Raw genomic sequence first — 24,625 nt, forward strand, 5'->3', positions numbered from 1 at the left:
CCAAAATAAAACCTGACTTACTCTCAGTACAAATTTCTAACCTAAGAGATCACCAACACAAATCCCATGGGGCAAGCTTTGAGTCTGTGAGGGATGTTACTACCTTTTCAGTGTCCACCACAAAACAAAGCAACACATGAGGGCACATCCTGTTGGGATGGGTTGGTACCTGTATCCAAGCCAAACCATCTTCTATTTTCTTTCTTTCTCTTTTTTTTTTTTTTTTTTTCTTTTTATGAAGAAGCATCTTTTTATCCAGGACTCCCACGAAGTGTTCCCGTCCTCTGCTCAGTTGCATATCCTAGCACAAACCTTCAACAGGCTGGTATCGTGGCTGCTAAAGCCTGCAGAAATGCCCCATTCATGTCACACCCAGCACCAAGTATCCCAAAACCTCATACCACGTTTCCTGTTTCCTGCGTAGTGGGAGCTGGAATCAGTAACCCCATACTCCAAAATTAAATCCTACCAGCCCAACAGAAGGAAAGGACGGCTGCGACAGCCCCATTTTACACTCTTGCACTCTGGGACAGGCAGTAGTGCAGCAGCGTGCAGTAGAACAAAATAGCTTTCCAAAACACAAAGAAATAAATGAGATAAATGGAAATTTAAGTTTCCACGGCAGTCTCCTCCGCTGGGAAAGCTGAAAGGAATTTTAAGTTTCCACGACAGTCTCCTCCGCTGGGAAAGCTGAAAGGAATTGTTTCTGTGAGGACTATTTCTGGTCCTGGCTGTCTCCCTCCAAGAAGGGAACTACTAAAGATGCTCAGAGTGTCTCTAGTCATCTAGTCCAGTGGTTCTCAACCTGTGGTCCACTGACCCCTGGGGGACCGTGATGTCGACACAAGGGGTCCACAGAGGCTTAAAGCAGGGGTAAAGAACACAGGGGTGAGGTCCAGCCCGGAAATATTTGGTCTGGCCCGCGGCAAGCACTGCGCTTCCTTTTCCCACAACCCCCTCCCCTCCATGCTCCTTTCATACTCAAGCACATACCCCCGCCTGCCCTGATGCACTAGTATATTTGGTGCTAGTATGGTTGATGGGACCAACTTTATCTAGGTCGTTTTTCTCTTAAAGACATTTTCTTAACCCAACAGCCCTCTTTAGGGACACAACAGGGCTGAAGTCTGTTCCTCCAAGTGGTGGCCCTGGACGCGTAAAGAAAAATATATGGTGACTTAACACAGACAAACAAGGGGGCAGGCGAAAAGAATTGTAAAAACTTTTCATCAAATTTGAATGTAAAAATTGGCATCAAATTTGGAATTAGCACGTTAAAATGCCATAAAATGGGCCATTTGTGCAAGAAGAGTTTGATGCTATTATTTTAAATTCACATGGAATCACTGCAAAAAAAATGAGTGTGTGCATTACAGATTAATTTATTTCCCCTTCTCTCCAAATTTGAAGACTCTTCATGAGAAAATGGAAACAAATATTTGATGCAGTCTAGTGTTTTAAATCTTGAATTAAGTCTTGGTGGTCCACGGCCACAAAAGGTATTAAAAGGGGGTCCGTGGTGAAGGAAAGGTTGACAACCCCTGCTCTAGACTGACGTTAGTGTTTCCCAGGGGCCAAGCACCGCTCCTGTCAGCACTTCTGCGCTGCCGAAACGCTGCAGCCCTCAGAGGAGGCACCGTGCTCCGCTCCCCCATCCTGGGCTTTTTTTTTTTTTGGCGGGGGGGGTGGGGGGGCGCGGAACAAGGCTCTGGGAATAGGAAGGAGGAGGAGTAGGGAAACCGTGCGATCCACGCGAGGGACGGTGCCTCCGAGATACTTCCTGCTCATCGTTACACAGCACTTTTTCCACAGCTGCTGGGCCATTTTGTTGGGTTTTTTTCTTCCCCCTTTTTGGTGGCGGCGGCGCCGCTTCCCGCCGGCAGGGCCCGGCCGCGCGGATCTCACCCGCGCGCGCTGTACCCGCAGCGCCCCCCGCCGGGCGCGCGCCCACCCCCCACGGCCCGCGCCACGGGGCGGGGAAGCGGGAAAGGGGGGGGGAGGAGGAGGGGGAGGAGGAGGGGGCAGCCGCCGCGCATGCGCGGCGCGGCGCTGGGCATATAAGCGGGACGCGGGCGGGAGCTCCCTGAGGCGGCCGGAGGTGGACGAGGGGACCCTGTGGACCGGACCGAAGACGAGCGACAGCGCTTAGCTCGCTGTTTAGCCGCCGGCCCCGAGCCGTCGCTCCGCGGACCCTGAACCGTCGCCCCGCCGACCTTCAGCTCCGACACCGAACCGTCATCATGGTGAAGCAAGTAGAAAGCCTGGTGAGTCCGTTAAGCGCCCGGCGGCCTTTCCCGGGCGGTGCGGGCCTGCCGCGGCCGTTGGCGCCGGGCGGTGCGGGCCTGTCTCGGCCGCGCAGGCCGCGGCGAGTAGCGTTTCTTCCTCCGTTCTGGGTGTGGCGGCCGCCGGCACCGGGCGAGGCGGCCCCGGCCTTTCGCCCTGAGAGGGGAGGGGGGGTGGGAAAGGCGGCGAGGTGAGCATCGTCTCCTGGGCGGAAGGAGGGGGAGCGGGCCTGCTGGGCCGCTCTGGCGCTCCCGGGCGCCGGGAGGAGCTGGGGCGAACAGGTGCCACTCCTCGGCCGCCCTGGACCCCGGTGAGGCCTTGGCCAGCGGAGACGGGCGGGCGGGTGACAGCCCGTGTGCGCTGGGGGCACAGTATGGGTCCTGGCGCTGCCCGGGCGGGAGCAGCCTGTCTCACTGCTGCAGCATGGAAAGGGTGGGGACACACTCACACCAAGGGGAGGGAACAAATACTCGTACGACCTAAGGCTTCAGATAGTCCTAATGAGAAGGGAGATGATGTAATCTCACATTATGACAAATCGTTGTTCATTTCCCTTTAAAATCTTAACGAAACGTCATGTTTTATTTTTCAAGCTGGTAACAGGGTACTGTGATATCTTAATTTAGAAGTCCCGGCTCACCTTACCTACTGCCAGTGTGTAGGTGACCAGGTGGCTTTCTTAGTAGAGATCAGCCAAAGTTCTATTGTGTTTCTGGATAGGAGTTCGTGAAAAACATTAATCCATCTTTCTTGGCTTGAAAGGAGTGACTAGAGCTCATTCCTGTACTTAAATAACAGGTGTTGCTGGCATAAGTATTTCCCTTATTATGGTGCTGTCTGACTTATGCAGTACACTAATGCAGCACCTCATTGTTTGGGTGGTTCTGTGAATGCAAACAAGTCTGTGGCTTTGTGATACAGAATAGTAATAAAGTCTAGACCAACACATGGAGAATACTCTGGCTGGTGATGAAATAGTATGTAGTCTTGTGCACAGCAGCTGCTGACATGGTTGATAGACAACAATAGAGTATTTGGTAGCTGTAATTTATGAACCCAAATCTCCAAAAATATTCTCTGGGCAAACTCTGAGCTCCTCATTCTGGGAAAAATCGTGTTGGGCTAGTCTTGCATTTGGAACTTGAAATTCAGTTGAAGTGTTAGTTTGATCTGATTGTGAGGGTCCTGTGAGTGATGCTGCATGGGATCTAAGTTTGTCTTCTAGGCTATACTCCTTAGTCAGTTCACTCTGGGAAAGCTTTCAGGACTTTTCTCCCTAGTTCAGTATTTTAAGTTGCAAGAATAAGCACCTTCGGACCTTGCATCTCTTTTTACTCTTCCACAACAATTTTAGCTGATACTGGAGATGACTGATAGGGTAACACCGGATTGTAGTGAGGACCAGGTCTCCAGTGGTGTGTGGTGAGTGACCAGCTGTAGGTATTACACCCTCCCACTTTCCCCTTGTTCTGTGCAATAGCAAACCTGAGGTGTGTGGCCATATGATGAGCACATCCCAGTACTGGACTTCTTGTTGCAGAATACAGTAATTATGCAGCTGGACAGAAGACAAGGGTAAGAAGGGATAGTCCAACTGGCAGGTGCAGCAAGTGGAATTGGTAAAGAGCTGGTGATGTTAAGTGCAGAGGTTTTAGAAGTTACACTAAAAAAACAAGCTGTAGGATTTGAAGGTGGGGAGGAGGGAGGCTTAAATGAGGAACTTACAGTGTAAGTAGTTGCAGGGAGCAGCTAGTATGGATTGCTGTACAGGGACCTTGAACTTTGTTGGTGGGAATGGGGTGCTTTTGTGACTGGGGTGCAGGAATGCATAATGTCCCAGTTCAGGAGTGGAGGGGAATGCAGAGAGACAGGAAAACTTATGGTTCCCATCTCTTTCAGACTGAGAGTCTCTTAAGTGGTGTAGAGCAGGGGTTCTCAACCTTTCCTTCACCATGGACCCCCCTTTTAATACCTTTTGTGGCTGTGGACCACCAAGATGATTCAAGATTTAAAACACTAGACTGCATCAAATATTTATTTCGCTTTTCTCATGAAGGGCCTTCAAGTTTGGAGAGAAGGGAAAACAAGTTAATCCGTTAATGCGCACACTCCTATTATAATATCTTTATTGCAATGATTTCTGCTTTCCGTGGGCCAGACCAAATGTTTCTGGGCTGGATGTTCCTCACCCCTGCTTTAAGCCTTCATGGACCCCCTGTGATGACATCATGCCCCCCCAGGGGTCTGTGGACCAGAGGCTGAGAACCACTGGTGTAGGGTGTTAGCTACTGATCTTATAGTAGAGTAGAGTCTGTGAATATCCAAGATGCCAGGATGGAAGAACTCAACATGTAGAGGCTGTACTTCTAAAGATAGCTACATTGGGAGGGGAAATGTCTTATTAGCAGTGAGATGCAATGCCAGGTGTATTTGAGCTTACAGAAAGTTAGAAAGACTTTATGTAGGTTTATACATAAGAATGCTGGTGCAGGACCCTCTGCTTCCTTGCTAAATATACTTGTGACCAGTTTGTGTCCAGTCTTGGCTCCTCACCTGCCTGGCATTCCTTAATGGGGGGGAAATAGCTTACTAGAATCAGGTCTCAACTTACTGTGTCTCATTGCAGAAGCTGGTGTTATTTAACTCCTGCGCTGCAAAACCAACTACTGTGCAGTGGCAGTAACCGTATTGCTTTGTTAGCTGTTGCTGACAGAACTCTAATGCTGTGGTCTGTTAAGTTGGGGAGAGTAAAGCAGCCATCTTCTGTATGCATAATCTGAAATGAAGTTTGTATTAACAGTTTGTATTGTGTGGTCTGTATGTGTAGCACTGCTTTGGCTAGTGATGTTACATGTGGGTTCACTTGGCAAAATAAGTAAACTATACTATGAGGTTGCTTTAGAAAACATGATGTCAAGTAAACCACACAACATCATTTTGATGTTAGCCATTGATTGGAAAAGGCATCAAACTGGAGGAGTGTACAAAGGTTTGTGTCCTTTCAAATTCTGCAGATGAAAGTCTGTCCCAGAAGAAAATGGATGTCTTCCTGCCAAGACTGAAATGAGAAAATGGATTATTTAAAAACCATAAGGATCACATTCAGGCACTAAATGGAGCTGCCAGAGTTGGGGGTCAGAGGCTAGATGAATTTCTGTCTTGTTTCCACAATTCAGTAAGTTGGGGTGACTGAGCATTGTAGTCTTTTCTCATTGAAGAGTTGTAAGACACTGGCTGATGCTAGCACTGATGAAAGCAATTCATACTGAAGATATTACATGATGATTAACAAATACCCCAGTTAAGTGTTTAAGAAGCTACTAAAATGGTTAGTGTGTTAAGGCTGAGAGCAACCTAGCTTGGGATTAGTCTAAATTGTTTTGGAAAGGAGGGGGAAAATCGTTAATGTGTTCAATTCTTTTATAGGTGGAATTTGAGAAGGAACTGGTAGCTGCTGGTGCGAAGCTTATAGTGGTTGATTTTTCTGCCACATGGTGTGGACCATGCACAATGATCAAGCCCTATTTCCATGTAAGTAGCCTTTCTGTTTTTATTGGCAACTGTATTAAAGTATATACAAATGGTTTTGTGCTGCTTGACAATAACATGGAGGAAACTTCCTTTTGCTGCATGTGATTGCCAGCATTTTCTGGAAGAGGGAGATGTCAGAGGAGCATCTACTTTAAGACTATTGAGTTAAATATACTGACCTTTGGTATAGCTGGGAGCTCAAACCTGTTTAACTTCTGTCCTAATGCTTACATGTATCTCGGGTCTCTAGGGTCCTAACAGTTGCATTGCCTCAGGAGGTGGGATATTGCATGGAAACAATGTTTATGCTTCTGTACACAGTTACTGTAATCACTCCAGCTTTGTTTAGGTGGCAATGTGAGCTCCTGGTGTAATGTATGAGATACTGTAGCATCTTGCAGCTGAAGACTATAAGAAAAGGCCTTTCACCATTGTCTGGGGAGATAGGAGTCTTCTCTGTGGGAAGTATGTTTGAACAAGTTTCAACACTCTACCAGGCATTGGAGCAGAAAATGAAATTTTAGCTCTGGTCAGCAGAACAGCTGCTTTAAGTTAACATGGCAAGTTTCACTGGGGGGGGGGTGGGGCAGTGAGCAGCACCAGCCTTACAATTTATATGTAAATTTTATATATATCTTATATGTGTTATATATTGTGAAAGAAATAAAGATACATTTATGTTTCTATGTATTTTTATTTCTTCTGAAAAAGAAAGCTTTCCTGGAACACTTAACTGCATTTCTTATTTCATTCCAGAGTTTGTGTGAGAAGTATCGTGATGTGGCACTGTTCATCGAAGTTGATGTGGATGATATGCCGGTATGGTCTGGGGTGATGCTGAGGGAGAGCAGCTAATGAGTTCCACACAAGTGACAATGAAGAACTCTCTTAAATTCCTTGCAGATACTGAAACAAAATGAGAGTCAACTTTGAGAAACAGAGATAGGGGTTTAGCACTTACACTGGAAAGAATGATTTTTTTTAGAGGATGCCTGAACAAGTTATCTGCACACTTGAAGCCCTATGGCATGTGTCAGATAACTTGGGAACACTGATGCTCTATTTGAGAGGGAGTGTTAGTCTAAGGCCTTAAGCTGCTTTGATGCAATCGTACCTAAAACCAATGGCTCACAACTGGTCTGGTGATCCATCTGGTCTCTCTATTGCTCTTGGCACTGTTTCCTCTTTATGTCCTGAATTAAGTGCAATAATGTCTGCTGTACAGCAGTTCCAGCAGTGTCAACCAGGTATTTGAACAATGTCAGATTGAAACACAAGAGTTACCATAGGACTCTTCAGCCTTACAAGTAGGCATCTCTGTTTTGATGCAGAGGTCTGTTTTTTTCCAAACAGAGTACAAGTGTAGTAAATGTGATTTTACTATTGCATTAATTAAATGCTGAAGAGAGGATCATTCAGGCTTATTTCAGGGAGATGTTAAGACTGCATCGTTTTTGCTAGTGATGGACTTCCAGAAATGCTTTTGCTTCATTTTGAGCAGTAATGGCCTTGCCTTATTGCCTAAACAAAAGGCAGCTAGTGGGTTCTAAATTTTAACATCCTTCAGACATGCACAGCTGAAGATTATTTTCTGTCTCTTCCAGGATATTGCTACACACTGTGATGTGAAGTGCATGCCAACATTCCAGTTCTACAAGAATGGAAAGAAGGTACGTAGGCTCTGCTCTTCTGGAACTGTAGTGGGCAAGCTAAACACTTGAAGATTGGGAATGTCAGACTACAGAGCCTGCTTTCTCTTGATAATGTGTCTGTGGCACTGCTGGCGTTAAGACATTGCTGAGAGCAAGCAAGTTCATTTTATTGCTGCAGCAAATGTAACATGGACCAGCAGTTAACTGATGAGGCAAACCCTATTGTTCACAGGTAGTGAACTGAGTGTTACAGATCAGTCTGAAAGGCAGAGCTTTGTGAGAGATAAATGGGGTTAGATGTCTGGGTTAAGACTGCAGTCTGTCTGCCTAACACCCTGCTTTTTACTGATCTTGGCTAGTTCTTGTTCTCTGAATGCAGCTCATGGTCAGGCAGAGATGTGTGTACATGCCTGTGGAATCCCACCCAGACAGAAGTCTTTAACGTGGTTGAATTATCACACAGCTAAAACAACTCCTTGGATGCCTTTAGGTAGAGGCTGTGTAACCTGTGAAGTGGAGGTCCTGCCCCTGTCAGAGGACTGGACAGACGTCTTAATGCCTGCTCTGCCAGGAGGTGGATGAGACGGGGTGCAGATATGCTCTGACAGCATAGTGGTCTGCCTTTGCAGGGTAGCTGTGAATGGCTGTCTGCCCGAACTGAAGAATTGCTGAGCTAAATGTGTTATCTTGAGCTTTTAGTTTGCCAAGCAAGCTGAAGGTAGGCTTTTCTAAAGTAAAACAATGCCTGGATGGAAGTTTGATGGCTGAAGGCAATGGAGTTGTGCCTTTAAAAGTGAGTGTCAGATGTTGGGTGACCTTCAGTTCAATATGGGGCCAAATAATGACTAATAATGAACCTTTGACAGTTTTCTCAGGGTAGACTGCGACAGCTTCATAATGTAATTGGAAGAATTGTGATTATGATGTGACAATGTGTGAAAGTGATATGCTTAACCCTGTTGTGTGGCTTTTTATTTTGGGTGAGGTTGGCAGTTCTTTGGACACATGAGTATCAAGCAGGCAATTTCATGTTCTGTAGTGTAGTCTGCTCTGTACCTTGCAGCTGTGTAGGTACTGGAGGACAGAGCCACTGTTTTTGAGAGAATGAACATTGCCTTTGTCCTTCTGTGTAAGCTGTGACAAGGACAATTCTCGTAAGAAAAGCCAGGCTCAGGGATAGGTAATTTGGAGCAATACTTCCTGAATTTGATTGGTAAGGGTCCTGAGCAATCCAAGGTAACTCTGAGCTACCTCTGCTCTGTGGTGGCCTCCAGAGTCTCTTCAAGCCTGTATTTGAGTCTTATACAGCATTGGTTCAGGATCAATTGTCTTTTCTCTTTTTTTATTTGTAAAAGGCTCCAGCAATGGTAGTCTAGAAGTTATTCTTGATAAGATTCTTGTCCTGGTTTTTGCATGAGTTGAGTGGGAGATGAATAGATGAACAGCTGCAAAATACTCCCTGTTTTGGAGGTGAAAAAATTGTAGCAGAATTGAATAGGTGTGTATGTGCCTAGATGCTATACAACTAATGTTATGAAGCATTGAATGCAACAGTTCTAAAAATCAATCTCTCTTTACAGATTCATGAGTTCTCTGGGGCCAACAAAGAGAAGCTGGAAGAGACCATTCAAAGACTGGCCTAATCTCCACCCATGAACACATTGAAACATGATTGGCAAAATTATATCCTGTAACTTTTTTTAAAAAATCTGAACACAGTGGTGGAGACTATCCTCTTGATCTATGTAACATTAAAGCACATATTCTTCACTTTTGGCTATTGCCCTCTCTTTGAATGAAAACATGAGGAATTTCATAATGTTGTCAAGGTGTCAGTTTTTCCTGTGTTAAAGGAGGACTGTCTGGATACAATGACTCTTGTCACACAATCTGATCTATTACTGGGTTATTGCTGTGCATGGAAAGTTGTGTTACATGGGATGGCAATGGCAGTTCCTTTAGAAGTCAGTCTGGCTTGCACATACAGAAAAGGAAGTTCAGGATTTGTAGAAAAGAGGGTGATCACTGGGTGGGATAGGCTTTCTTTTGTTACCTCTTTGTAGTTAAAGATTCTTTTAAAAAATCTGTCAAGCTTCATTTTAGACTTCAGAGCTAAGACTTGGCTTATCGGAACATAATACCAATCCTACCATGGAGGTGTAAGGTAGGACTTGGAGGTGCTGCCTTTTTGCTTTTCAGTTTTGCCTTACCATTGGTGTACCTTCTGGTTCTGTTGGTAGGAAAGTATGTTTAGGCTGCTTTGTTCCTAGGCAATATTCTGGAAGAAATAACTGAAGATGTAAAACCAATAGCGTCTTAAGCCCAAGATAATTTAGATTTATGTATTGTCATCTATCTTTGACTGCACTATTGTATTCTTAGAACATATTGGACATTTCTTTGTGCTGGACAGTAAACTGGACTCTGCAGTCCTCCAAACCTGCATTAGGTTGTCTAAATTAATGCTGACCTGACAGCCTCTGTATCATTCAACAACTCTTCCCAGTGTTACCACAGAGAACTGCTCTGTGTTTTCCACCCGATCGAAGTGGCTTTGTTGCTGGCTTGGGTGTTGTCCTGGATAAGAGTTCAGGAAGTAAGCAGGACTGTAGCTAGCAGCTATGCCTAATGCTGTGGTTAGGGCTAGATGAGCAGTGCTGCTCATTGAGCATCACTGATGAAAAAGCAATACTTCCTGATACGTATGCAAACAATGTGGAATGGGTGAGCATCTTGTCTTTGTGGTAGGGAGCTCATGTGTGACTCAGCCTTATGCTCATTTCACAAGCATGCATGAATTTCCTGGCTCTTCGGGACTGGGGGCCTCAACAGCTTGCTGCATATGTTTCTTATTTGAAACAAGATTTTTCTAGTCTAAGCAGTGACCACCCTTTAGTTGAGGATGAGCCATCAAGGATCTTGGATGCAAGCTCTTGGTTGTGATTATGCAATGACAAGGACATGCAAAATGTTCTCTGTGCAGCTCTGGCTATTTGACTAAGAGGAGTGCAGCTGGGCGTTTAAAAGGCTTCACACAGGTTAAGTGGGGAAACCACTACCTGAAGTGGTGCCATGGACAGATGTGTGGGGTGAGAATAATATGAAATTGTATGGAGCAAGAATGTACCATCAACATCACACCATCTGCAAACAAGCATTGCTTTTAAAATCAGTTCCTGGGTGGCCTACTTACTCCCCCTGGGCAGTAGCTGGGAGCAAGAAAGGTTTAAAAAATTCCCTGGTGAAAAGTCCTGGTGAAGTTCAGTAGGAGCCTTTTAACATCCACTTTTGTCCTTAAGAAATAAGGAAGCTACTAAGGTGTGCTGCAACATACAGTATTTCTGCCAAGGTGAGGCCAGACCAGGTTGTTACCTATTACAGCAGGGGGAAGGTGCAGTTAATAGGAAATGCTGCTCATGTGTTGAGTTTGACAATGCTTTGTTTACTTCCTTAATAAGATGCCACTTGCAGTAGCCTTGAAAGATCCAGGTGACAAAGAAGTGACTGGAAATTCAAGGTAGGATTGGGAAAGATCAGAAAGGCTGGAATAACTCTTGTGCTGAAACGGGAGTGTAAAGCAGTTCTTACAAGTGCAGTGAGTTGTCAGCTTTCTGTGCTGATCTTCCTGTTCTGAGAACTGGTATGTAGGCACAGCATGATGAAATAACTTGCATAGCCTTACTTGAAAGGAGGTGTTCTTTAAGGCTTGGTTCTTTGAGGAATGTGCAGTGAGGATCTGTGCATTAAGTAAACTTCCCCTTTAAAGGAACCAGCAAGCATGTTCTCTTCAACTGTGTAGTTATGCCAGAATTTGAGTGTTTGAAGTTGGTCCTTGTCATTACAGGTGATGGATGGCAAAGCCTAATGGTTACACCTAGCTGAGATATAAGGAGTCTCGGTTTCTACAACAACAGTGCTGCTGCTGGGAGGAAAGAACCCCAGTTCAGGACAGGAACTGGACCGAGTCTTCCAACAGGCAAGAACATGGGGTTTCAGCATTTAACAAAGCCTAGATACAGCAAATGAATATTTTTGCCCTAAATGGAATGGGCATAAGTAGCCTTGCTAAAAACTTGGGCCATATGCCCTGCCACATGGGTATTGAGTAATAACCTGGAGAGCTCAGTGGGTGCATTTCATTGCTTGCTCACTTTTCATGTGAAGGAGTGATACTAGTCATTGCCATATGTTACAGTAGTGCATCGGTCACTTTTGAGTTCTGTGATCTGCTGTTTGGATGAACAGAACTGACTGCTTTGATCCAGGGATCTGAAAAGATGCCTTTAGAGAGGGAAGTGGTAGATGGCCAACTGACTTGAATGTTTGGAAGAAACTTGATGTACATGGCAGAGAATAAACAACATATGAAGGCTTCTTCTGTGAGTAAGGGCTTCAGGAAGAAGTTCTCCTCCCCTCAGGTAATGACTGCAGTCTGTTTCATTTGGCTGTAGAGTGTCTGGGATCTGTGCCCTGCTGTCAAACCAGTAGACCAAGATGCTTTTGTCTGCAGGCCTGTTACATAGCTTGCTTTCTTAGTGGGCTGGCTAAAAGGAAGAGAAGTAATTCCTTGAACACAGCAATTGGAACACATGGCTGGAATAACTAGGTGTAATGAGAGAGGACTAGCTATCATGAAAGGGAGAGCCAAGGGTCACTGAGTGGACAAGGGAACTGTGTGTGATTAGATTGCAGTGAAATAGTGACACTCCTTAACTCCATCCATGTAGTCTGAAACCGCTGTCATATACTTGGGGAAGGACTCTCTTAACGACCCACACATCTCTTCCGTATCTTCTCTTACAGCAGTAAGGCTGACTTCAGTGCCAGTTAACCATCTGCTTCTCATTCTTTCCTTGTCCTGAATGAAGTTAGACTTGGATTCCCCCCTTGAATGGTTCCAGTAAGCATATTTTTAATTGTTTTAATGTTTAAATTCTTACTTATTCATCAAAACTAGCTGGATCTAGCAAGGACAAAAAACAACTACTATTTTACCAATGGCAACAAACTATGGCATAGTAGTTCCTCTTTGCTGTGCTCTATGACATGCAGTGTTCAGCCACCCAAGAAATTGGTTTGAGCTATGTGCTGGTGAAATCCTTGCTAAACTAACTCTGTAGTGCACCCTTGGTGAGTGGTGGGAGAGACTGATGTGTGGGTTGACCTTGGCTAGCTGTCAGGTGCCCACCAAGCCCCTCTTATCACCCCTTCAGCAGGACAGGGGGAGAAAATGACAGAAAAGCTTGTAGCTTGAGATAAGGACAGGGAGATCACTCAGCAATTAGTCACAGGCAAAGCAGACTCATACTTGGGGAAATTAATTCATTGTGATTAAACAGAGTAGGTTAATAAAATAGGAACAAATCTATAAAGACCTTCCCCTGCCTCTCCCTCCTTCCCAGGCTCAATTTCACTCCTGGCTCTTGCACTTCCCCACCCCTGAGCAGCACAGGTGAATGGGTGTTGTAGTCAGTTCATAACATGTCTCTGCTGCTGCTCCTTCCTCCTTGCAGTCTTGCCCTGCTCTAGTGTGGGGTCTGTGGGATACAGTCCTTTGGGAACAGACTGTTCCAGTGTGGATCCCCCATGGACCACAGGTCCTGCCAGCAAACCTGCTCCAGCATGGCTCCTCCACAGCCTGGAAGTTCTGCCAAGAGCCAGTTCCACTGTGGGCTCTCCATGGGCTGCAGTCTCCTTCGGGCACATCCCCCTGCTCTGGGGTGGGCTCCTCCCCAGGCTGCAGGTGGAGATCTGCTCCATCATGGACCTCCGTGGGTGCAGGGCACAGCTGCCTCACCATGGGCTGTGGGGGAATCTCTGCTCTGGCTCCTGGAGCACCTCCTCCCCCCTCCTTCACTGACTTTGGTGTTTGCAGGGTGGTTTTTCTCACTCTTTCTTTTTCCCTGCTGCTGTTGTGCAGCTTTTTACCCTTCCTCAAATACATCATCACAGAGGGCTCAGCTTTAGCCAGGAGCAGGTCCCTCTTGGAGCTGGCTGTCACTGGCTCTGTCTGATGTGGCAGCTTCTGGTCTTTCCTCACAGAAGCCACTCCTGCAGCCCTCTTCCCCCACTACCAAAACCTTCATGTGTAACCTAATACACTGATGTGCTGACAAGAGATTGCAGGACTGAGAGGGCACCAGGCTTAGCAGGGGCATGGCCATGGCATGGAGTCTCTGCTCTGCATCTGAAGCAATAACTATACCAACTCTATACCAGCTGCTGAAACATTTATCTGTAGGTCTTCTTCAGTCAGAAGACCAAGCACAGAACTATGGCAGGAAGAAGAGTCTGATAAGGACCTCTGGGGAGGCTGTGGGTGCTGTACTCAGTTTCGCTAAATGGAGGTTGAAACCACACTGTGGCATCCTTACTTTCAATGGAGGTTTCACACAGGTGAGAAGCATACCTCTTTGGAGATGCCTCCAGATCTGGTAAGGATCAACCAGATGAGTCTGAGGAACTTGATTTCATCTTGCAGAGATGCTGGGGAAGCACATCCACATGAAATGCAATTTTTCTTCCTCTGGAGAGGAAAAGCTGAGATGGTCTGGGCTGGTAGATAGAAAAGGTGAAAAATGCGTGGGAGCTGTGTGAAGCCTTATCTCTACCTGCAGCTGGTGAAGACAAATTTGTGACAGTTGCAAATCTCCACAAGGTGGCAGTGACCCTCTATGTTTATACATACATACATTTCTACACACACAGGGTCTGGGAGTGCCTTGTGTTTTTTCCTTCTCAGTCAGCACTAGGGTGATACTGGGCTAGAGGAGAATGCTTGTGGCATCCTGGCCCCCAGGAACAGGAGTACCTGGGATGGATGTGGCAGAGGTGTGAACAGACTCTACGGAGGTGGAGAAGGCAGGCATCGGGTCCAACTGCATCTGCAGAGGAAGAGTTTTAGACCAGGCTTGTGTCATCACCCCTCTACTTGAGTCAGTCCATGACATTTCCTCAGGGAAACAGTCTTTGTGTCTGTCTGTAGTTCCTCTGAGAGAGGAGTCTGGGGGAAGAGCAAGGGCTGGCACTGTGCACAGTCCATGGAACTGTGAAGCCTGCTAAGGAAAATGCAATGGTCAGTTTTTGTACCACTTAGCAGGATGGCCCCAAAGGCTTTCAGCTTACTAGGAAGCAGATCCCATGTTCAGCTAGTGATGAGGGGCTGAGGGTAGGGACAGGAGGCATCTCCCTGCACTGTAGGTAATAGCCAGCAGCAGGCTAAGCTGTGAGCGGTGTGTTTGGAGCTGGTGCTGTCTAGCTGATTGGGGGTGTGAGAGATGAACATCTACAGTCAGGGGTCATGGGATCATGGTAAGATCAAAGAATCTGAAGTATGTCTTGCTTGCTTCAATACAGGCTGCATCAGAGATGCTGTGGGGCTTGATGCTGGATTTGATTCAGCTGGGGAACAGGGCTCATGTGAGAGTGGATGCTGTGACTGGGCTGTGTTGTCCTGATCCCTCCTGTGGGCACCCACCCTGGAGAACCATGAGAGAAGCTCAGCAGGCAGCAGTGCACTCCAGGGATAGCTCCTCACTTCAGCAACCCACAGCTCTTTGCAGCAATTCCCAGGGCTTCCCGAGGCCACCCTTGGTATGGCAGGCCACAGTGAACTCCTCAAGGCTGAGCCCCACTGTGTCCTGAGCTCAGGCAGGTTATTGCCACCAGTCCAAATTTGCTTAGGAACAGGGTGCAAAAGTTGCAATATTTATTACACTGAAACACCTCTAATCTGGAGACTATTTCATTCTGCACAGGCAAGCATATGGCATTAAGTGGTTAAACCACTACTCTAGACATGAGAGATATATATAGAGAGAGATGAAGAGCTATTTTGCCAACAGATGATGAAGTCTGCAGCTGTTTAAGATCATTAAATAAACTCTTCCTCCTGCTCTCACACATCCTCAAGGAATTGGGATCCTAAATGGCCTCAAAAATCCCACTGTCAAGCCTACTTGCTAAGTGTAACTTAGTGGCACAGACATGGCCATGTGGACTGGAAAAAAGCAGCACAAAAAGCCCGGAGATGACTGCAGGGCCCTTGAGGAGTAGGCACTACACCTTGGGCTGAGCTGACACCACTTTCGCCTGCAGACACAGGCAATGGAAGACTGCTGCAGTGCCAAGGAGGACCTAACCCCAGGCAACCCCTTCTGACAGACAGTGGGACCACCAAGAGCTCACCCTTTCCCAGAAAGCCTTTAAGTTCAGCTGCAGAGTGATAACGTTAAAGGAAGGGTGATGGTAGCCAGCATTTGCCACTCACAGGCCTTGTGCAACTGGCTGGAGGCCAGCACTACCAGTGCTCTGCCTAAAAGCATGTCATGTATTGACAGAAAGGGCCTGTCCCAGCAAAACATCACTGTGCCCTTGCTCTCTGCTGGGCATTGGCACCTTGTTCAACTTCATGATACTGATTGTACTCATAGGGTTAGTTTGTGTCACTAGACAGGAGAAATACAGTTTTTTGTGACCTTCAGCCTACCTTGTGCCACTGACACTCCCATGACTGTCAAGGAAAAAAAAAAAATCTGTGTTTTTAATACTCTGGTTTTATTTTCATCAACATGTTATGGAAAAATTCAGGTATCTTTCCGTAAACTTTAGAACTTTGAGGACAACCAAGCTTACAGTGAGAAACTACTGCAAGATCTCCAGACAGTGCCAGGGAATGAGGGATATTATCGTCATTAGTCATGTGCTGGCAGTGACTTGGTGTGTAACAGAAAACTTGGATTTTCAGGAGGAAATAGCTATGTTCCCCAGTGAAGTTCAGAGGTTTGGGGGGGGTTTGGTTTTAAAAGAAAATATTGTGTTTTGGGGGAAAAACAGCCTGCAAAATTAGCTGCAATTCATGAAGCATGAAATCCATACACAGACAGTGAGGGGAATGTACATGTCAGCATTTGATGAGAAAGCAAGATGAGCCAGGATTATTCTGACTGACAAATCTTTCTGCAACTCTGACCAAGGGATAGGAACTTCCTGTGGCTATTTTTAGTTCATTCCCAAATTGTAACTTTACTTGAAACAGATCATTAATTCACTGGGCTTAAAACAATTCAGGTTTTTAGATCATGAATTCATTGGATTTAAAACAATTCAGTATTTTAGGACTTGCAAGTTCTCTAAAAATTTCTCAATAAAAAGCTGCCAAACAGCAGCAGACCTCTACACAGTGGATCTGAAGCCAGCTGACAACACACTCCATTTTCTGGTTTACATTTTTCATGCTGCACAGTGGTATTAACTCACAGATCTTTCTCAGAGGCCAGTTGAAAACCACAGCACCAGAGCTAACCCAAACTGGCAATTTGTTTTCCTCAGAAAACCCTATGAAGTAACCAGAATGTCTGCCCTACTTGTGCCAAGATGCATTGCTTCCCCAGTGGCCAGTCAACCTGTATTTCAGGATATGGCGTTTTGTTCAGTCCACTCAAGTATTGATTGATCTACATCTTAAGTAAGTGATCTCTTGTCGTTGACGGATGGAACATCTAACCCTAACACTGCAAAGTCATTAAGGCCACTTCGGATCCCTCTTCACAAATCAGTAATGAGACCTAAAAATTAACCAAATCCTCCACAGTTGAAGGTGGATCACCATCACGTTCAATATCTGTCTGTATCCCATAGTTACAAGTTCTTGTTCTGGCTTTTTCAATATATTTAAGATATTTATTGTTGCTAATCTGTTTGTCTCCTTCACTTGGCAGCATTTGGGTCCTGGACACCAATTTGATCTTCCAGGAGAGCCAGGGTGAACACCATGGCAAGGTCAACTCTAAGCTTGGACACCAATGGCCAAATTACTCAAGGAAGTAAGTATCCATATCACCTGTACTGTGAGATCTGCTGGGATAAATAAGTGCTTGCAATATTTTAGCCACTCTGTGTTAACTGCAAGGAAGTGGAGGGCATTCCACAAACAAAACTATCAAAGTATCCATTAACAGATTTATTTTTGATTTTCGCATCTCAGAATAACTGATGAAATTAAAAAAAAAAAAAAAGCCAGCCAGTAAGGAAGCTGGGAACCCCCAGGTGTTGTAAGCCTACTCTTTGCTCCTTGATATTGGTTAAAAAAATCCCTCTTGCCGAGTTCGGGGCGAAATCAGTGGGTAAACAGTAGTCATCAGATGTGCCATCAGCTGGCAAAGCTTTTGGAATTGTTTTCCTTTCTACAAGCCAACTTGTAGAAAGATTCAAGACACTATTAAATCTGTTACAGTTCTCATGAAATTCAGCAGTTTTAAGGCACTTTTTTGTGTAGCTTTGGGAAGCAACCCTGAAGTTCTTCAAGAGCAAAGCAATTAGCATATGCTTACACTTATTAGCCCTGTTATTAACAGAAGTTGTCTCCCAGGAATATGTGACCTTCAGACTTTTACAATGGCTTTTCCAATATTTTCTCCCTTTAACATTCCAATGAAAGCTGTTGGCATGTTCTCAAATCCTTCAGTGACATGTTCATGGCACTTCACTTTTCCCTGTCAAAAGTAAGAAAGGAAATCAATGAGTATTCATTCACCAGCTGCCTACTTTTTTCCTCTTTGGGAGACTAAACTGCAACCAAGCAGTCATCTGAAACAAGCAAGCTGGCACACACCAGGGTAACTTTGCAAAACTAGGTACGCTGTGTGAGGATCCGATTTTGTTGCAACACCTTCTACTCAGAGTCATAACATGGAGCAAAAGCCACTGCTGTAAAACCACACCAGGACAGATTTAGAGCTATTTGATCCCCAAACAACGAACAGGTAGGGGATATTTCCCTAAAGCCAGGCCTGTCTCCACCCATAGAGAAGTATGGAACTGCAAATCCAAGAGATCAAAAGCTGAGCCATCTGTAGTGGTTTGAACTTGGCTGGTAGCCAATCACCATGTGGCCAGTTGTTTACTTCCCCTCCCTCCCTGGTGAAATAGGGGAGGGACAAAAAAAAAAAAAAAAAAAAGAAATTTGTAGGTTGAATAAAAAAAAAATTAGTAATAGTAACAAAACAACAGTAACAATAGTAAGTCCCAACGGGTAATATACAATATGGTTGCTCACTGACTGGTACAGAGCCTGCCCCCAGCAGCGATCCTGACCGCACCAAAGATCCCGCTGCGCAGACCAGAAGCGGAAATGAGAGAGACCCCCACCTCCTTTATATATTGAGCATGACATCACATGATATGGAATACTCCAGTGACCGATCCGGGCTGGTCCTCTAGCTCAGCCCAAGGAAAGCTAACTCTATCCTGGCCGAAAGCAGGACACCATCCCAAATCCTCATGTTTGTAAAAGCTAGAGCCTCTTAGCCTTTAGTGTTCACATTCACAAGGTTTTCACAGCCATGAACCAAGTGTTCATGAACCATGAACCAGCCTCCATTTGGAAAAATAAAATTTAAGAAATTCCCTATTAACTCCCTTTAAAGCCCAGCTCCCAATTCCATAAAAACATCCATTCTTGCCAGCAATTTCAGCACAACACTACAATGGAAATCCTTGCTTACACTACAAATAAAGGGAAATTTCTGAACGAGAAATAGCGGAATTACTCTAAATATGAAACTCTTCATTGCCAGAGAAGTATTTTGAATTGCTCCAGGAAGCATCCTTTTTCAAAGCCTACATGTATTCTGAAATACATCTAAGTCCACAAGCTAATATCTCAGGTCTCAACAAAGCAGAAGGGATCACACATGTTCAATTTGACTGTCCCCAAGAGGCTCAAAGATCAAGTTAGGTGGAAGAAAAGTATCACACTGGGACCTCATCTCAATAGCTATGGCAAGAGACCCCTTGCAAAGGGGGAAGCTGTGGTGTGAGTACCCCTTACAGAAAACTACCCCTTCCTTCCTTACCTCCACGACCCATTTTAGCAGTGCCTTCAGACCTTCCTCCCAACGGTTATTCCACCGAGTTACGATAAACCCTTTCATTTGAAGTTCTTGGAAGATCATTGGAACCTGCATGTAAGGCCCTGCAAGAGAAAGGAACGAAAAAACCACCTGCAATGTCAATTTCATTTAAAATAAGACCCAAGCTGTAAAGAGAGCTTTTAGACGGTAAAGACTACTGAATTACTTTGCTCCAGCCAGAAGCAACTGCTGTTTTTTCCAAACAGAATTTCCAGGACAGATGACCAAGGATTCATGGACAGAGAGCCACACAGGGAAACAAAGGCCTGATGCGTATAGCTGTGGGGCTAAACACCCAGCACTTCTGAACATAGTTTCATTCAGAAGTGACCTCAGCTTCACCTGAGAGGCTTCAGCTGAATCCTGTTTTGACAGCTTGTTTGATAGCCTGCCAAGCTCTTATGCTCTTCCTAAATCTCAAAGAAGTTATACACATTAAAAAACAGTTCCATCAATCATAAAAATGTGTGATAGTCTCCCCTCTCTCAAAAGCCTGTCCCATTTTTAAAGTGACCTAGGAGTTCAAAGCCAATCAGTTGTCAAAGAGAATTCAGACCTCCTATTTCTTCTAGAAGGCAAATTTTGAAAACTTAATGCTATTGAAAGTGAGTATTCATCTCAGCCTCATCTCCCAACAGTTTCACCAGTTGCTGAAATCTTATGGAAAAAAATAACCAAAATACCCCAAAGCTGTCTTATCTAAAAACCCAAGGGAAATCTCTCATCTAAAAGTATGTACTGTGTAAATAGCATCATGCCATCACACCTGCCTTCTACTGATCTCTATCTGCTTAGAGCCCTGGGGAGTCCTGCTTTAAGTAATTTAGTCTCTCCCTCATTTCTAATCAGCTGATGTTCTCCATCCAATACGAGTGTGCACAAAGGAGGATGAGTGCCTGTACACACAAGGAGTGTGGTCACACTCCCACTGTCCCAGACCAGTGGTTAGCTACCCAAATGTATGCATACAAACACTCAAATGGCATACGAAACAAACAATAAAATCTCAAGAGACTCCCATTATGTCTTTCTCTCTGCCATCACCAAACAGGAAATAAATTTAGATACAAGAAAGCAGGCTCTCACCTTTCTGAGGCACAGAGACATTGTACTGAGAGATAGCTCCACAGACTGCAATCCTTCCATATTTCTTCATCTGGTTGATAGCAATACTGGCAAATTCTCCACCCACCTACAAGAACCAGAGCATGTGCAGCATTAGAGACAATCCAGTGTTTGGGACTGACTGCCAAAAACTGCCAACCTTGCATCGTTGCACCAACAGGTTCCATCAAGGGGTGGAGAGCTGAGTTCCACTACTCCAAAGACTCAGTGGCTGCAGAGACCGTTACACTTAGTCAACACCTACAAGGACTCAATCTCACGCCTCTAAAAATTAGTTATGAACATGGAGCATCATTTTTAATGCCAAATCTGCTTCACAAAGCTTGGTTTGGAAGTGTTAGATCCCTCTTCCTATGATACATGTCTAAGGACACTAAAAAGCACCACCTCTACTTTTCCCCAACACAGGTCTGCACTTTTACCTATTCACATCATGGTGATGTCAAGTTTTTACTTAATGATTCTCTTCTCCCATACACATGGATGTGCTGTGTTCAGAAGCTTTTAACGGAGAAGAGCTGTGAGAAAATTTACTGCTGGGGAGAGCTCTGCACAAAAGTTGAAAGTGAGAGGGAAGGGAATGGTATGCAGGTATAATGCATACATTAGCTATACCAGGAAATTAAAAAAGCCAGGGCTTGTTTTATGGCTTGGCTGCAAACTGATGTGGTTTGACTGCATCCATACTGTTAAACTCTCTTAGCCTCCAAAACAAGATGGTCATTCAAACACTGTATCGAGAAGAGTCCACAGCCCGTTTTAACTTCAGCTGTACTTGGGAGAGGTCAGGAATCCTCTAATAGGCTGCTCCAGCAATTTTACAAGTGGGCCTTGCAACTCTTTTGTTGTTACAGGTACTGGTGTAGCCACCCGGAACACGTAACATGGGGCCATACACGCTCGCTCCCCTTCCAGCAACAGCAGAGAACTGCCTGTGGTCCAAGGTGGAGCCAGGAACGGACTGAATCTCTCTCTGTTCAGCATCAGTTAAGTGTTCACTGTAACCCTCACGTCCCCAAAATATGCCATACTTTCCCGAGAGTGAAGATAAGCTTCTCTCTCTTCATTCACAGACACCACCAACAATCCAGCTTTGCCTTTTAGTCTTTGTTTTCTCTGTTACTGCCCAAGTCAGCTGTGGAGGTAAGTGTGGGAAGGGAACAAGAAAGCAGTAAGCTGTTATGGACACCATTTCTCAGTTAGGTGGAACTCAATATCCAGATCCTGGTGTAGTCTTCAATTAGACGTATACAATATTGAGTTCCTGCTATAGTTTAAGGAAAATGACAGTCTGCTCAGGGCAAGGCCCTCCCTCTGAACTCACATTGTCAAAGAAACAGTCATAGCCATCAGGAGAGGCTTTACGCAGTGCTTCATCCAGAGATGTAACAGTCTTGTAATTAAAGGCTTCATCAAAGCCTATTTTTTTCAGATAGGCAACCTTGTCATCTGAGCCAGCACAGCCAACCACTTTGCAACCCTGCAAGGAAAGGAGAAAAACATTTCTAAACATCCCCTCACAATACAGGCTAACACTCACAGAGTGCTGGGTGGAGGGCTCACCCTTAAAGTCAGGCTGTCATCACCATACGAGTTCCTGAGCTCTAGGAGACATTCAGCTAGCTTTGCCACATCATCAGGAGCTTGTCCCATCTCAGGACCTTACTGCAGGCATGCCTTCAGGGACGCTTGCCCTCCTGATCATTCATAGACTTGTTTCCCCATCTCCCAGGTGAGCCTTCTGAGGAGCAAGTATGAGCATTTCAAGTCACTCACCCCAATTTTAGCGAGCTGCCCCACCACAGAGCCCACAGCACCAGCTGCAGCATTAACCAGCACCGTCTCTCCTGGCTTCACCTTGCAGACCTCCAGAAGACCAAAATATGCAGTGAGGCTGTGAAGAAAAAGAATGCTCAGTGAGGAATAAGACACCAGACACAGAGATGTGACATGACCACATTGAACCAAAATATCTTCACAATCAGAACAAGATTCAGTTTTTCTCATTCTTTATGAAATACAAAAATTAACCCAAACTTCTTAATTTGGCTTTTTTACAGCCATCCCAAAACCAGATACACTACTGGGAAATGGGATACTGTGGCAGAAGTCTACCTTAGGTGAAAACAGCTTTCCTTGTGCTCACTAGTCAGAAGGAGAAACACAGAGAGAACTCTGCAAGGTGACAACTCAGTTACACGCTGTAAATCCAAGATAGACAGAGGTCAGTAGCCAGCTGGTATCCACCAGATTGAAGCAAAGATTAAATGATACTCATCACAAATCAAAGCTGGCAGAAAAAGAAGAAACGGTGGCAAAGCCTTGCTGAACTGATGGGCACACTACTCTTGAGGACTACTGTGCACAGCTATGGCTACTGAGTAAATAGTAATCTGTAAGAACCACTGAAGTTTAGCTCAAGCGTGTGCCACTGATCATATAAATACTGGATGACATTGGGCTCTGCAAGCCTCCTGAAGCAATGTGATTGACTGGCCCAGAATCCCAACAAACTTTTCTTCTAACATCTAAATTCAAGTTTAGAGCTTCCCACTTGGTCTGAATTGAAAGGGTGAACTGAATCCATCTAGCAGCTGTCTGGAAAAACATGCATCTCGCCTGATGTCAAAATGAAATCTGGGAAGTTCTACATCACACACAATGTTACGACAATTTTGAAAGCCTTCCGGGTCAACAGGACTGACCAACTCCTGATCTCCCATACAAACTACAGGGAAAGAGAAAAAAAATGTGAGAAGATGACAGAGACTGCGGTAGTCAACACGGATTCCGAAGCACAGCAGCTCTGTCTGCTGCAGTACAATTTAAAGGACCTCTGTTTTGCTGCATGATATGACAGCTTGTAAGGGACGAGCCCCAAGTGGCTGTACTGTGAGCCCAGGCAATGTCCCCAGAAGTGTCATAGGGAGGGGCCTGGCATCACTTCTCTTGATTTCACTGGTGTCTCAACCACTCCTGGAACTGGAATGAGTTTTCCAGAAGTCCAAGAACTGGAGCCAATAAACAGTGGCACGTACAAGTCTGGGAGGGACTCTCTCTCTCCCTGCACCAAACCCACCCCATTGGCAGATCCAGTGCTGGGTCCAGGACTGGTGATCTTTCCAGCTTGCTCTCTCTTTCTCTTTTCTCTTAAAGTTGTTAAAGTGTTAAAGGCCTGTCACGTCCCGCTCAGACGAGGGGGACAAGTGACTCAGATTCGCAAATCCCCAATGGAGCGGACAACAAGTCTCCAAGTCTAAACATTTATTAACTACTCACAATGTACTAATTGAACACACGATAGTTGGCTAAGTATATAGCAAGTTGTGGCAAGCAATATAATATGCCTTGCATTGCTTAATAGGAAAGGGAAAAGAGGGAGATAGAGGGAATGGGGAAACACAGATCACCGGTCTGGGTTTCTGCGCTGATCCCGCCGCCGAGGGTTCCGGGAGGCACAGGAGACATCTGTCTTTTTCGCTGGCATCCGTCTTCTTCGCTTCACTGCACTCTCTCTCCTCGGGGCATGCCACCCCTCCCCCCCCCCCCCCCTTCTTGATTTATACCCACTTTCCTTGGGTCCATCCCCTAGGTCGACCCACATACCTACGTATCCCATGTATGGGGAGGGGTGAGGTGTTTCATGGGATGATGTAATTAGCATGATCATGTTAGCCCTCGTTAGCATATTGAGGGGTGTTAACTTTAATATGCATTTCGTGGATAATGAAGCAAAGGTCATTCACCGGACAGATGGCCCTTGAAGTTTTGGCCAGGTGCACCAGAGCAGAGCCGTCCTGTCTTCACAGGGCTCCCTCCTCCAGTCCCATCTTGTGTTATTCTGGCAGCCTTATCAGCTTCGACCTCCACAGAATGCACCCTGTGACTCATAGTTCTGTCTTGCGAGTGTTTGAGGCATTTCTTCGATCAGCCTCAACTTTTGCTTTCTCAGGCTGTTTTTCTTAGTTTCTCACAGGCCTGGTTTCTCGTCTCTCACAAGGCCTACCTTGCTTTCGCATAAAGCTGCATAGCTCAGGTAGATACAACTGTGAGAGTGCCAACATTTACAGATTATTTGTTCTCTATGTTCTCATTAAAGTTGATGTTTATGTACAGACCTTG

At 45.4% G+C, this 24,625-nt stretch overlaps 2 protein-coding genes and 1 long non-coding RNA gene across 8 annotated transcripts in view; 2 read left to right on the plus strand and 1 right to left on the minus strand.

Annotated features, from left to right (window-relative positions):
• Nucleotides 1–2,038: 2,038 nt before the first annotated feature.
• On the plus strand, nucleotides 2,039–9,237 carry LOC141938398 (thioredoxin-like). The gene is made up of 5 exons (XM_074857208.1): nucleotides 2,039–2,264; nucleotides 5,710–5,814; nucleotides 6,571–6,633; nucleotides 7,419–7,484; nucleotides 9,047–9,237. Exons 1-5 carry the CDS (start codon nucleotides 2,241–2,243, stop codon nucleotides 9,107–9,109), a joined length of 321 nt encoding a protein of 106 aa, XP_074713309.1. The 5' UTR covers nucleotides 2,039–2,240; the 3' UTR covers nucleotides 9,110–9,237.
• Nucleotides 9,238–16,814: 7,577 nt separating this feature from the next.
• LOC141938399 (uncharacterized) lies at nucleotides 16,815–21,758 on the plus strand. The gene is made up of 3 exons (XR_012627251.1): nucleotides 16,815–16,932; nucleotides 17,186–17,290; nucleotides 21,358–21,758. It is a non-coding gene; the product is annotated as an uncharacterized LOC141938399 (long non-coding RNA).
• Nucleotides 17,407–24,625, minus strand: part of PTGR1 (prostaglandin reductase 1) — a 33,134-nt gene continuing 25,915 nt past the window's right edge. For all 6 annotated transcript variants that reach the window (XM_074857205.1, XM_074857203.1, XM_074857202.1 and 3 more), the window contains 5 exons: nucleotides 22,280–22,397; nucleotides 21,828–21,983; nucleotides 20,465–20,570; nucleotides 19,322–19,440; nucleotides 17,407–17,959 (listed from right to left, as the gene is read on the minus strand). In XM_074857205.1, coding sequence (XP_074713306.1) covers nucleotides 17,849–17,959; nucleotides 19,322–19,440; nucleotides 20,465–20,570; nucleotides 21,828–21,983; nucleotides 22,280–22,397 — 610 coding nt within the window. In that variant the 3' untranslated portion in view covers nucleotides 17,407–17,848. The remainder of the gene's footprint in view (nucleotides 17,960–19,321; nucleotides 19,441–20,464; nucleotides 20,571–21,827; nucleotides 21,984–22,279; nucleotides 22,398–24,625) is intronic.

This window comes from Strix uralensis, chromosome Z (assembly GCF_047716275.1).
Source record: "Strix uralensis isolate ZFMK-TIS-50842 chromosome Z, bStrUra1, whole genome shotgun sequence".
NCBI lineage: Eukaryota > Metazoa > Chordata > Aves > Strigiformes > Strigidae > Strix > Strix uralensis.

Coding starts and splice junctions, on each gene's coding strand:
- LOC141938398 (XM_074857208.1), top strand. CDS start 2,241: ATGGTGAAGCAAGTAGAAAGCCTG. Junction 5,815..6,570: donor TGATCAAGCCCTATTTCCAT/GTAAGTAGCCTT, acceptor ATTTCATTCCAG/AGTTTGTGTGAGAAGTATCG. Junction 7,485..9,046: donor TCTACAAGAATGGAAAGAAG/GTACGTAGGCTC, acceptor CTCTCTTTACAG/ATTCATGAGTTCTCTGGGGC.